Source organism: Ailuropoda melanoleuca, chromosome 9, assembly GCF_002007445.2.
Source record: "Ailuropoda melanoleuca isolate Jingjing chromosome 9, ASM200744v2, whole genome shotgun sequence".
In the NCBI taxonomy this organism is placed as follows: Eukaryota; Metazoa; Chordata; class Mammalia; order Carnivora; family Ursidae; genus Ailuropoda; species Ailuropoda melanoleuca.
This window is the reverse complement of record NC_048226.1, coordinates 102,353,865-102,367,387: the sequence shown is the minus strand read 5'-3', so window position 1 is coordinate 102,367,387 and position 13,523 is coordinate 102,353,865. Positions and strand designations below refer to the sequence as shown.

At 59.3% G+C, this 13,523-nt stretch overlaps 1 protein-coding gene across 2 annotated transcripts; it reads right to left on the bottom strand.

The window, feature by feature from the left end:
• Positions 1-2,011: 2,011 nt before the first annotated feature.
• LOC100478197 (cytochrome P450 11B1, mitochondrial) lies at positions 2,012-13,184 on the bottom strand. Of its 2 annotated transcripts, XM_002930776.4 has the most exons (9): positions 11,532-13,184; positions 10,951-11,106; positions 7,004-7,203; positions 6,670-6,873; positions 6,235-6,389; positions 4,985-5,151; positions 4,482-4,560; positions 4,187-4,384; positions 2,012-3,951 (listed from the first exon to the last, which is right to left on the bottom strand). In XM_002930776.4, the coding sequence occupies exons 1-9, from the start codon at positions 11,768-11,770 to the stop codon at positions 3,838-3,840; spliced, it is 1,512 nt and encodes a 503-aa protein (XP_002930822.2). In that variant the 5' UTR covers positions 11,771-13,184; the 3' UTR covers positions 2,012-3,837. The 2 variants fall into 2 exon arrangements, with proteins under 2 accessions (XP_002930822.2, XP_034524597.1); XM_034668706.1 differs by lacking the exon at positions 4,482-4,560 and having other exon boundaries at positions 3,819-3,951.
• Between the last annotated feature and the right edge of the window lie 339 nt (positions 13,185-13,523).

The window sequence follows — 13,523 nt, the reverse complement described above, 5'->3', positions numbered from 1 at the left end:
CAAACACTTAGTGTGAAACTCATTTTCTTCTTTGGTTTACTATTGGCTAGTGTTCCAGCGAATGGAAACACCAAAAATTAGCAAACCCTTTTTAAAAAAATTTAAATTCAATTAGCCAACATACTGTACATCGTTAGTTTTTTTAAAAATAATTTTATTCATTTATTTGAGAGAGAGAGAGACAGAGTGAGAGAGAGAGAGAACGAGCAGGGTGAGGGGCAGAGGGAGAAGCAGGCTCGCCGCTAAGCAGGGAGCCCGACGTGGGGCTCGATCCCAGAACTTCGGATCACGACCTGAAGTGAGGGGGACCCTCAACCAGCTGAGCCCCCCAGGCTTCCTGCATCATTAGTTTTTGATGTAGTTCAGTGATTCATTATTTGTGTATAACCCCCAGGTCTCATCAGGTCACGTGTTCTCCTTTTTCTTTTTAAAAGATGTTATTTATTTATTTATTTGCCAGAGAGCATGAGCACAAGCAGGAGGAGCAGCAGGGAGAGGGAGAAGCAGGCTCCCCGCTGAGCAGGGAGCACAATGTAGGGCTCAATCCCAAAACCCTGGGATCATGACCTGAGCTGAAGGCAGACACTTAACTGACTGAGCCACGCAGACGTCCCAGGGGCTGTCCTTACTGCCCATCACCCAGTTACACCATCCCCCCCTCAGCAAAGCTTTTTTTGAAAGAAAATTATGTCATGTGTATTTCTGACGTTAACAAAATTACTGAAATAATTATGTTAAGCATCTGTTTCTATACATTAGTTTCAGCGTCCACCGGGAAAGGACTTCTCTTTCTCAAGGCCACATGGCACCTGACATGCAGAAATTCCCAATAATTAGGTGCTAACTGATGGAATGAAAAACTGTGCAGCCATTTGACATTTTGGCAGCACTCCCCTCGCAGTCCATCAACAACCACAGGATGAAGAGAAACAGCCCGTCACTCTAGGACCTCTCTCCCAAGGTAGGCAAATATTTCTGCGAGAAAGCGAAAAAGCGTTTGCAAACAGAGTGAGGCTTCACGTCATCAGCGGTGAGGCTGTCAGCCCTGCGCTCCGCCAGGGCACCACGACAGCGGGCGACCCCAACCTGTACTTCCCGGCTTCCGCCAGGGTGCTCAGATTATGACCAGTCACGAGGTGGTCCTGTTTCAGTCTTTCCTCTTCTAGAAACTATAGATCACCACCAACGTGTAAGAAAGAAGATGCACGCGTGGGCTGGCAGAAGGGACAGGACATCTTCAAACTCCAGAACCGCGTAGAATGACGGGCAAGGGAGCAGCCAGCACGGCAGCCCGTGGGGGTCGGGGTGGGTCCCCTTCTGTGGGGGAAAGGATGCAAGCCCTAGGACCCAAGCGGGATTAGAAGTTGTGACTGGAATCCCATGGAAGGGCAGACTTTAAAAAAAAAAAAAGAAAAGGATTCTATTTATTTATTTGAGAGAGATGGAGTGAGCAGGAGCCGGGGGAGAGGGAGAGGCAGACTCCCCGCTGAGCAGGGAGCCCGATGCGGGACTCGATCCCAGGACCCTGGGATCCTGACCCAAGCCGAAGGCAGACAGCTCACCGATGGAGCCCCCCAGGCGCCCTCGGGCAGGATTGGAAAGACTAAGCCAGCCCTGAAGATGTAATGCAGACGTGTTCTGTCCAGCAGGACCGGCGGAAGAGAAGGAAGCTGAGTTCTGCAAGGCGGGGGCTGAGGAGGAACACGCCTGAGAACCAGGATAAACACCCTCACGTTGCTTAGAATTCTTGTCACTCGCGTCTTCGGGGAACCCCCAGGCTGAGCAATGAACACAAAACGTGGCCCTGGGCAGGGGACCCTGCTTGGGGGACTGGAAGAAGCCAGAGAAACGCTCAGGTGGAGCGCAGCCTCGGCCCAGCCCCCCCCACCTGAGGAGCAGATGTCCTGGGGCTGGACGTCCCTGGAGGTAAAAGCAAGGCTATTTGTGCACGGAAAGTTCTGACGAGGCCTAGCAGGCAGGAGCATCAGGCAGGGCTAGGCAGGAAGCACACAGAGGGACTCCTGGGCAGCCTTCCTCCAGTGAGACCGCAGGAGCGCTGCGAACCGAGAGACCGAGAGACGCCCTTGACCCCGAGCCGCTTTCCGGGGAGGTTGTTTCCATGATGTGCACGGTCACTCCCAATCCAAGGTCCTTCGATGGGGGAAAGGGGTGCGGGGAGGGCCCGAGAGGCGGGGTTCGCGTGCTGCCTCTGCCATGGATGAGCTGTGAGGCTGTGCAGTTGGACGGATTCTCCGAGCCTCGGTTTCCCAGCCTGGGCCACACGGATGAGCTCACGCTCCCCTGCCAGGCTGCTGAGAAGACGAGGTGAACACGTGTGCCCCACAGCACAGTGGGACACACACAGGCTCCCTCCAGGGGAGCACTTTCCATCGCAGGCCTGCCCGCCATCACGCATCAGCACAGAGCAGGGCCTCCACGAAGGAAGCGACTTTGGAGCGGCGGGCAAGCAATCCCCATTCAGCAAACACCTGCTGAAGCAGAGAGCTGGGCACCTGCCAAATGCGAACCTTGCAGAGTCCTCCCCGCGGCCTGTGAGGGGGGAATTCTCACACGGAATGCCCACGGGAAGAACTCGAGGCTCAGAGGGATGAAGGGCTGGGCGCGGTCGAATCCCGGGCCGAGCTCGCGCCCGTGTGCCTGCAGGGTCTGGGAGCTCTCTCTTCTCCGTGGCTCCACGACCCCTTGAGCTGCACCGATGGAGCCAGGAGGGTGCAAATTCTTTCCCTCCTCCAGGGAATCTGCGCAGGAACAGATGCCCGAGGGGCACCTTGGGCGGACAGGACTGGCTCAGCCAGGGTGCGGCCCCTCCTCCCTCACTGCCCTGCTGTGAGCTGAGTGCCTGGTTCTCCCCGGGTGAGGTGGGGGTGGGGTGGGGAGGGAGGGTGAGCGGAGCGTCCCCACCCCCAGCCTTGCCCCCCGGACCCTTCCTACTCCGGGATGTCACCTGGCCCCAGGCAGCATGGGACAGGCTGCTGGCCTCTACCAGCGAGATGACCCCAGCTGGCTCTCAGCTGTTCAAACCTCTTCCCCTGACGAGGTCAGGGCTGGCCCCTCTCCTGAGGGCCACTGCAAGAGGACAGCAAGGCACTGCACACAGAGGGCTTCGTTAAAGGGCGCGTGTGGCTCTGCCTGGCTGAGATGGGCCCAAGCCTTCTTCTAGAGGCTTCTCTGCGGTCACCCTGTGGCCAGCCAGAGGAGCTGACCATCCTGCCTTTTTCAGGGGAGTATCATTGGCCCAGATGTGCACGTCCTCCTCGCGGGCTATTCTAGGAAACAGTACTCCTGACCTGCTTATCCGGGCCCTTGGCTGGGTGCTTCAGCCACAACCTCCTGGGCGCCAGGAGGAGCGCAAGTGGACTGAGCAGAACAGGCAGATGGCGCGACTAACAGCACAGCTTGAAGCTCTAGGCTGGGCAAGGGCATTGCAGACAAAGAGTTGGCGTTTGAAATGGCAACAAGCAGGACAGGGACCCCAAGGTGTCAGCTCTTCATGGGGGCAGAGTTGAGTACAGAGGGTGTAAGAGATTGGACGGGAGGAGGGGGATGGGGGCGGGTCCGAAGACCCTGGAGCTTGTGTTGGGGTGACAGGGGCTCAAAGGATCTCCGATGGTGCTCCTTGCTGGAGAAGATGCTGGCGGGACTGGGCACACAGCCAGGACCTACAACCAAGTGTCATGCCCCTGACCCTTTGTGCAAGGTGCTGGCTGCACAGTGCTGTGGCTCAAGAAGCAGGGCCCTTGGGAGAAAACAGGGGTGGCCTGGGGTCAGGCAGAGGGGGGCTGGCGGTGTGGCTGGCCCGACAGCGTGCTGACGTGACTAGTTGATGGCCCGGAAGGTGAGGAGGGGGAGGGTGGAGGGTATCAGTATGAACTGGTAGATCATCTTTACATCCTCCTGCGTTAGGGTCTCCACCAGGAAGTTGTTCAGCACCTAGGACAGAGGCACGGGTTCCACCTGCACAGCTGGTCAGCCCTGTGGTCCTGGCCTAGCCTCCCCCGCCTTCCTGGACCCTATTCCACGGGCTGGGTGCAGCCAAGGAGAAGCCCATGGTTCCCACCCAGGCCGCCGGGCAGGCCAGCCCCTACCCACCCACCCACCCTCCCACAGCCCGGGCCCTGTCCAGTGGCATCTCCTTCCGGCCCCGGGGTGGCCCAGGCCCGCTCACGTGGTGCAGCAGAAGGAGCATCTCTGTCTCTGCCAGGCGCCGCCCCAGGCACTGGCGCAGGCCAAAGCCGAAGGCCAGGTTGGGGGACCTGGTGCCAGAGCTCCTGTTGTCCAGCCAGCGCTGGGGATGATAGCGCTCGGGCCTCGGGAACACAGAGGGGTCTCGACCCAGGGAATAGAGGTGCACCTTGACCAAGGTCTGCGGAGAGGTGGGGAGGAGCGGTGTCAGTGGCCCCCTGCGGGCAAAGGTAAACCAGGCTTGGCATCTGCTGGAGGCGTTGTGGGGCCCCACTCACCCCTGCCGGGATGTGGTAGTTCTGCAGGACCACGTCCGAGCCCACCTGTCGGTCCACTGAGATACCCACGGGGTACAGCCTGTGCATAGGGGCATCCAACAGGGTCCTCAGCTGTCACGGGGACCCTGGCTTCCCATCTGCGGCCTTCCTGGCCCAGGAGGCACCGGCCGAGGGGAGCTCCCCGCCACCCTCACGAGTCGCTTCCGGCACAGGGAAGCCCGGATCACGAGGAGCTGGTTCCCTGCACCTCCTGAGCTCAGACAAAGGGCTCCCAGCCTGGGCAGCCCCAGCCAAGGAGAGCCTGGCCCAGGATGGCGCCCAGGGCACTGAAGCGGGATCCCAGAGGAACAAGCGCCCCTATCCCGTCCGGGAGAAGAGGAGGTGGTACAGCGCATGCATCTTGGGCAAAGCTGCTCCCCAGCCCCAGGGTCTGTCTGCAGGCCCCACCGAGCACTGCTCTCCAGACAGTGGGGCCGGGGGCAGCCAGGGGCAGCCACACCCACCTCAAGGTCTCCTTGAGGGCCGCCCGCAGCAGGGGCAGCTCTGTGGTTGCCCTCTGTGGATGCTCAGCGATCCTGGCCTCGGCCACCAGGCTCTCCTGGCGTAGGGCCTGCTGCACGTCAGGGTTCCGAGCCAGCTCAAAGAGAGTCATCAGCAAGGGGTAGGCCGTCTGCGGGAGCCACGGGGGGAGGGCTCAGATCTTGGCACAGGCCATGCGCCTCCGCCCCCCCAGGGCGTCTCCCCCAAGAAGATGGCCTTCCCCTGGGGACGGGTCTCCTCGGCTCCACGGTGACTTGCATGCCCAAGAAGGGCGGACCCCGGGCACCTGAGACCACAAGATCTAACACCCGCCCCATCTGCTTCCCTCGAATCCCCCCGGGAAGGTGCCCCCGCGTTTGGTGAAGATGCCGCCTCCTCCACGTCAGGGTCCGCGTCTCACCCTGCTCGGGGATCCGCCTACGCAGGGGTGGGGGGACGGCTAGGGGGTGGCTCTACATCCCCAGACCTGTCGGCACCCACCCTGCGATCTCCCCCGGGCACCCAAAGGCCGCTCAGCCCGGACCCTGGGGTCCCAACGTGGACGGGCCAGCGCGGACCCTAACTGACTGCACCTCGGCCTCTGCTCAGGGAGTTTCTCCAGCCTGCAGTCTGTGCCTCTGCTCAGAAGCCTGGGTGCACGGCCCGGAGCAGGACTCGGGGCTGCTGGCAGGTGGAGGCTGGGTCCAGGCGCGGGAGGCCTCAGCTGCTCTCCACACCCTGGGGCCTGCCTGAACCTCGCGACACCCTCCGCCCCCGGGCTGGGTTGCCATCTGCTCTCACTCCTGCAAGCCGGGGGCCCGTGCTGCCCTTTCTGGCATCAGCCCGTCACCTCCAAAGCATCTCTAATGAGAGCCAAACGTACTCTGTCCCTGGGAGGGGCTCCTTGTGCAGGCATCCCTCCAGCGGCATCTCAGCCTTCCCCTCTTCCCAGGACCCAGACATTTGAAGGAGGTCTGTGCTGCTGCATGTCCCTGGGCCTCACCCATTCTGCACTGGGCCTGGAGCACACCTTCCCTCCCGAGCAACTGCAACCCCTTCCCTTGGAAAGTCAGCTCCCGCGTTGTCCCCCCTCCCCCACATGCCCACCCCACCCCCGATCAGAGCCTTCCATGGGCTGCAAGCAGGGGCCTGCAGGAGCCGCTTGGCATGGGGGGGACGCTGCCTGTAGTCAGGAGGCTCCGTGTCCTAGGGCAGGGCTGGTTGCCGGCCTGACCGTGTCCACGCTCCCGGCGGTGAGTTCGATGGAGTTGGCCCTGACGGCCTCCAGGGTCATGTCCGAGCGCATGAGCAGCTCCCCGACGATGCCGCTGTAGTGCTGCGGGCGGCCCAGGGCTAGCTCCTGGTAGATTTTCTGGATGGCATTGTTGGCTGTGGGGCACAGAGAGACAGGGACCTGGGCCTGGTGCTGGGCAGCACTTGTCCTCATCCCCCGACCCGGCAGCCGACCACACCCCCGAGACTCCCTGCTCCTGTGCCAGACGCTGACGATCAGCCCAGCCCAACCCTGCCTCCCCGACAAGTCCCTCGGGCCATGAAGATGCCATGAGCCCTCTGATGTGGCCTCAGCCCTCCCCGCAGACATTGGTGAGTGGACACTGGGGAGCCTGGTGTCCTTGCGACCCAGCACTGCCCCATCTCTGGCCCTCACCATACTGGAAGATGTAGTCCCAGGACTCAAAGTGCTCCTTCCACACCTTGGTGCTTGTCCAGCGTGACAGGCCCCTGGGCATGAACATGAGCTGTGCGGTGGACTTCAACATGGCCTCCAGAGCCCTGATAAAGTTCAGGCTGGCAGCACTTGGGGTATGGCCAAGGAGGCCCAGCCGCTCTCCAAAAAGGGCTAGATTGCTGGCTGTGGAAAGGGTATGGTTGCTGAGCCTCGGGCAGCCGATGGCCCCACAAGGGCTTCCTCCCGCCGCCACCCCCGCCCCCGCTCCTATTCCTGGCCTGCCCCTGCCGCACCGAGCCCCACACCTCCCTACCTTCTATGGTGTAGGAGAAGATGCTTGGCTGGATGTCCAGGGTCAGACTCCCCCGGGCATTCTGCAACACTCTCGACTTCAGGGCCTTTGAGAAATCCCTCGCCACCCCGTCCACCATGGGGATGTATTTCTGCACGGCCTGTGGTGACAGCACGTCTGGGTTGAGCTTCAGTCGGTTCATGCGCCATTCAGGCCCATTTCTGTAGAGCACAGAGAGGAGCTTCAGGGAAGCCAGAGTCAGCAGCTGGGGGCCAGCCCTGGACCCCATCTTCCTTGTCTCCAAGGGGAAGGGGTGAGGCAGGGAGCTGCCTGCTGGCCCTAAGGGGCAGGCTGCCCGCCTGTCAGCCTCGGCTGCAGCCCTGTCTCTCGGGGAGGCCTTGTGTGCTGTGCTCCGGTCTAAAGTGGGGCTGAGTCTGGAACTTCTGCCTGGCTGTGCCGCGTGGGTTCATGGCGTTTGCTTGTGCACATCTGCTGGTCCCTTGCTGGCACGTCAGCAGCCCTCGGGGCCCTCCCTTTCCCGGGAGGAAGGAGGGAGGCTGGCCCTCCTCTCAACCTTTGCCACCCTGCTCACACCATGCCCCAGAGTGAAAGGCCCCTGCCGCCCTTCACTTCCCACCGTCCCTGTTGCTGAGAATGCTGCCCCTGTACCAGTCACACCTAGTCCTGTCCCTGTGTGTCTCCTGTTCCTCCAGGGCAGGAGCCAAACCGTGTCTCACGTAATATACTCAAAACAGAGACCAGACTTTTACTTCTTCCTTTCTAATCTGTATGCCTTTTATTTCTTTTTCTTGTCTGATTGCTGTGGCTACGTCTGAAATGGGCAAGGAAGAGGTGATAAAATGTTCTCCCCACCTGTAGATGGCATGATATTATATATAGAAAACCTTAAAGGCTCCACCAAAACAAAACAAAACAAAACAAGCAAACTAGAACTGATAACTGAATTCAGTAAGACCGCAGGATACGAAATTAATATACAGAAACCTCTTGCCTTTCTGTACACTAATAATGAAGTGGCAGAAAAGGACATGAAGAAAACAATCCCATTTACAATTGCACCAAAAATAACAAAATACCTAGGAATAAACTTAACCAAGGAGGTGAAAGCCCCGTACTCTGAATAAGACACAGATGAAAGAAACTGAAGACGACACAAAGAAATGGAAAGCTATCCCCTGCTCGCGGTTTGGAGGAACGCATCCTGTTACCATGTCCACGCTGCCCAAAGCAGTCTACAGATTCAGTGCAATCCGCATCAAAAGAAGCCCGCCAACATTTTTCACGGAACTAGAACAAATAATGCTAAAATTTGTATGGAACCACAGAAGACCTTGAACAGCCAAAGCAAGCCTGAGGAAGAAGAACAAAGCTGGAGGTACCACAATCCCAGATTTCAAGCTATACGACAAAGAGGTATGACCATTCTGTATGGTGCTGGCACAGAAGCAGGCACACAGATCAATGAAACAGGATAGAAAGCCCAGAAACAAACGCACGGTTGTATGGTCAATTAATCTACGACGAAGGAGGCAAGAATATCCAAAGGGGAGAAGACAGTCTCTTCAGCAAATGGTGCTGGGAAACCTGCACAGCCCCGTGCAGAAGAATGAAAGTGGACCGCTTCCTTACACCATACACAACAATCAACTCGGACTGGATGAAAGACCGAAGTGTGAGACCTGAAACCATAAAACTCCCAGAAGAGAACACAGGCAGTAACGTCTCTGCCGTGGGCCATAGAAACATTTTTCTAGACGTGTCTCCTGAGGCAAGGGAAAGAAAAGCAAAATTAAGCTAACCGGACTTCTCCAAAATGAAAAGATTGGCACAGCGAAGGAAACCATCACCAGAAAGAAAAGGGGAAGCTACTGAATGGCAGAAGATATTTATCAATGATACGTATGATAAGCTTAATATCCAAAACATATAAAGAACTCATGTGATCGCACACCAAACAAACAAACGATCCGATTAAAAATGGCAGAAGACCGGAATAGACACTTTTCCAAGGAAGACTAGGCGATGGCCAACAGACACATGAAAAGATGCTCAACGTGCGGGAATACATATGCAGCTACAACGAGACATCGTCTCACACCTGTCAGAATGGCTACAATCAAAACCACGAGAAACGACAGATGTTGGCGAGCATGTGGAGGAAGGGGAACCCTCGGGCACTGTTGGTGGGAATGCAGACTGGTGCAGTCACTCCGGAGAAGAGTACGGAGGTTCCACAAAAACTTGTTCCAAAGAAAACGAAAACACAAATTCGAAAAGATACCTGCACCCGTATGCTGATTGCGGCGCTATTTATGATTGCCAAGACACAGATACAGAGAGATGTTTATATACAAGCTGGGCTATTGCTCAGTCACTAAAAAGAATGGGATCTTGCCATTTGCAGCAACATGGATGGATGTAGAGGGTATTATGCTAAGCAAAAAAAGGCAGTCAGAGAAAGACAGATTACCGTAAGATTTCACTCATATGTGGAATTTAAGAGACAAAGCAAATGAACAAACACAGAAAGAAAGAGACAAACAAAAATCAGAGTCTTAAATACAGAGAACAAACTGGTGGTTGCCAGAGGTGAGGGGGCAGGGGTGGGGGGGTAATCGGGGCTGGGTATCAAGAGTACACTTGTCACGATGAGCACTGAGTAATGTATGGAAGTGTTGAATCATTACATTGTACACCTGATACAAATATAACAGTGTATGCTAATTATACTTCAATTACAAAGAAGGAGGAGGAGGAGGAGGGGGATGGAAAAAGCATTCTCCCCAACAGGGTGATGATGATTAAATTAGACGAGATCGTCTCCAAGAAAGCCAGAGCCAGAGCACATAGATGGCTCCACGGATGTCCTCCAGCGAATGGTGGGGAGGGATCTCATTCTCCACCACAAAGGAGCAGAAACACCTTCTTTTCTTCGGCTGGCTGCCTGAAGGTAGTGAGAATGATTGCATGCACACGTACACATTTGCACACCAGTGCACACACATATGCCCAGAAAGATGAGCACAAGACACCAGGACACCTGCATATGTGCTCGCTGACACAGACAACACACGTGAACACAGCCCCAATTCCCACATGCACAACTCCCACAACACACTTGGAACGCTCAGATCATGCACACACATGCAGACATGCTCATATGTATGGAGGTACATAAAAACCACGTGCACGCACACACACAATGAGCAAAACATGCACACTCGCAAACACGCATACAATGGCATGAACACAAACGGTAGCGAGCCAACGTGGGCAGAGACACATGCATTCACACGCGTATGACAGCACCCACCGGTGAGCACGCTGGAGCGCCCAGGCACACACCACAAGCATATTCCGAGGGCGCAGACAGGTCCACCCGGCAGACACACCCCCAGACACACACACACACCCACGCACACACGCATACACCAGCACATGCACAGGCTCACGCGCACGCTCACGCGAGCACCCACTTAGAGTTTAGCTGCTGAGCAAAGGTGCCTGCCTTCTTCTACTGCTGCCTTCTCCCCATCCCCCGGCCTCTCCGTCCTAAGCTACCTGTGCTCGACTCTAGGTCCCACAGGGGTCCACCTGCAGAGGGTTACAGTCCCGGCGGGGGGGGCCCTCAGACCGGCACACGCAGACATGGGTGCCAGGCCAGTGACTCCCCTCCCCCAGGCCTGGGCTTCCCCATCTATAGGAAGAGGAAGCCCCCCCCTGCTGGGACAACATGCGGAGGTGGGCGCAGAGTGGGTTCTCCCTAATGGCAGTGGCCATCCTTCCTCGTCTGTAGGGCTGGAGCCCCACTGCCCCTCCCCAGCCCCGGAACACACAGGACCCACCTGCACAGGCCTGGGCAGGGGCGTTTAAGGGCTTCCCGGCCTCACAGTCCCTGCGCTGGGCTGCCCCCGCCCCCCAGGCCCCATCCCCCGACTGGCTCTCACAGCAAGAACACGCCACATTTATGCCCGCGATGCTGTCGGTAGGCCAGCCAGGGATCCAGGGGTGGCCGCCAGGGCTGGGGCCTCTCCACTCGCTGCAGCCTCTCCACGTCCTCGGGCAGCATCACGTGCACCATGTGTGTCCCTCCCACGTCGTACCTGTGGGACAAAGCTCAGAGCCCTGTTCGGGGGGCCGTGTCCTCCCCTGGGCCTCACTCTGCAGAACCAAGCCCGCCTGCCTCCTGTTGGCCTCCCTTCTCCCCAGACTGTGACCAGTGGCTCCAAGCAGGCGCTCCCTCCCGCTGTCTGACCCAGGAAGACTCTTCTGCTCTGTTGTCTGTGGTCTCAGCAGCCAGCCGGGGAGGGCTCCGTCCTCACCAAGAGCCGCGGCGACCATGGTCCAAGGCACAGAGCAGCCACCGCTCAGCTCCCACCCTGCCTTCCAAGGATGCGCGCAGAGCACAGGCCACAGGTGCCCGGCTGGGGTGTGGCTGTGCGCGTGCGCGGCGCCTGGCGAGGCCTCAGCAGCCAGTAGGGACCAATGGTGAGGGCGCTCTCCCCGAGACCGGCAGGAAGGGCTTTACCTGAAAATGGGCCCCAGCTCCTGGAAGGTCCGGTGCATCTCCAGGTGAAGGTTCTCAGAGCCCTGCGCCCTCCAGATCTGCAGCACCCTCATCCACTTGTTGCCGGGACACCGGGGTATGGCTTCGAAGGGCAGAACGGCCTTGGGGGCTGGAGCGGCTCTGGTGCCCAGTGCGCGTGCCCAGCTCAGGGACAGCCGGCGCCCTGCCAGCCACCCCCGTGCCTTTGCCCTGAATGCCATTCTGATGCTCCCTCTGCCCCCGGTCAGCGCAATCCTTTTATCTCGCCTGGAGGCCTGGACCGGACGACTTGATCACGTCATGGGAGAAGCTGTCCCTGGACCAGGCCAGGGGACCCGGGGCAGGGGTCAGGGCTGGAGGCCTCCAGCTGGAGGAGGAGGAAAGAGATGAATGGGCGCCTCGTCTCGCACTTACGCAAGGCTTGCTGGCGGGTGGGTGTCGAGAGCAAGTGCAGGGTCTGGACTGGGGGCTCAGTGGGGTTGGGTGGAGGTAGGGGGCTCAGTGGGGGAAGGGAGCAAGATGGATGGGTCCCTTATCTTATCAAGAGATGAGAGGGGCCTGGGCTATTTTCCTCTCCTTTCTACAAGGACCCGGAGCAGGAAGGGGTGGGAGGGCATTAATCCCATTAACCCATGGGCCTTTTCGGACCTCCCTTCCCCAGGCCCAAGGCCGGCTGCAGGAGCCCGAGCCGGGATCCGTGAGCCGACAAGGGTCCCCGCCAGGGAGAGCCCTCAGTCCCATGAGGGTAGTTAGGGGAATCCACAGACCCAGCTGGGGATGGCACTGATGTGGCCGAGGCCCTGTCTGTCAGGCCTGGCTCACGAGCAGGGGGTGCCCAGGACACGAGGGTCACTGATGGGGTGGCCTGCAAGCCACTCCCGGGGCAGGGAAGGAGAGGCACAGCTCGCCTTGGCCCATGCTTGGCCGCCCCGCCCGGTCTGTGCTCAGTGCCCAAGCCCTCCTTTCTCATCCGTGGGAAGCGTGCTCTCGGGGGTGCAGACTCGGAGCTCAGGCCAGGGACCGCAGGATCGAGTCTGTAATGGGGGGTGTGGGCACGGGCTCCCCGCCCTCTGGAGGGTGGACCCACAGTTTGGGGTTCCAGGGCATCTATCTCCCCGCCGCCTGCCGGCACTCCCACGAGGTAGCTATCGCCGTCATTGTTCTCATGTTCAGAGGAGGGGACAGAGGCCCCGGGCTTCCGCCACGTCCGAGGGTCCCCCCTCCAACCGAATCTGTTCCCTGCTTCTGCCCCTTCCATGGGCCGAGGGTGGGAGGGGGCTCTTCAGGTGGGGCGGCCGAGGAGTCAGAACTGCCAAGGCCCCTTCGGCAAGCTGAGATGTGCGTGGTGCCTCCACCCTGGACGGTGGACAAGCTGTCCTCAGGCAGAGAGGCAGGCTGGAGCCACGCTGGCCCAGGCCTCGCTAGACACTCCTGCTGCCCGTCCCTGCCCGTGGGCCCTCCACCCCCAGCCCCTCGCGGCCTCTCTGCTCTGTTCTTGGGCTTGTCAGGGCTGACGCCCGGGGCCAGCTTTCCGTGTCCCCCCACAGCCTGCCACGAGGAAGCTGGGCATCTGGGGGGCCCGGGGCAAGCCTCTCCTGGCCAGAGGAACCCTGGAGCTGGCTCCAACAGGGAGGCGCCCTCAGCAGCCACTCCTCTACTGGCCCCAAAGCCCCGGAGCCTCCCAGCACCCCAGGCCCGAGACCCAGGAGCAGGTCCTAGAAAAAACCTTCCTGCGAAGCCTCCTCCTCCGTGGACACACAGGGGGGCTCGGTGCTGCCGCTCCCCGTGGCCCCACCGGCCTGGCAGGCCCTCCCGTGGGGGGCGTGTGGGGGGATGTCTCCTCTGTGTCAGAGCTGGGAGCCAAGGGGCCACGTGGGCCCAGGCCGGCCAGCCCCAAGAGCAGGAGGGGGCCCAGGAGGAACGTCCCCAGCCCTGACACTGCCCGGCCCTGCTGAGGGCATGCCAGTGCGGGAT

Coding starts and splice junctions, on each gene's coding strand:
- LOC100478197 (XM_002930776.4), bottom strand. CDS start 11,770: ATGGCATTCAGGGCAAAGGCACGGGGGTGGCTGGCAGGGCGCCGGCTG. Junction 11,107..11,531: donor GAGCTGGGGCCCATTTTCAG/GTAAAGCCCTTC, acceptor TTTGTCCCACAG/GTACGACGTGGGAGGGACAC. Junction 4,385..4,481: donor ACTACCACATCCCGGCAGGG/GTGAGTGGGGCC, acceptor ACCTCTCCGCAG/ACCTTGGTCAAGGTGCACCT.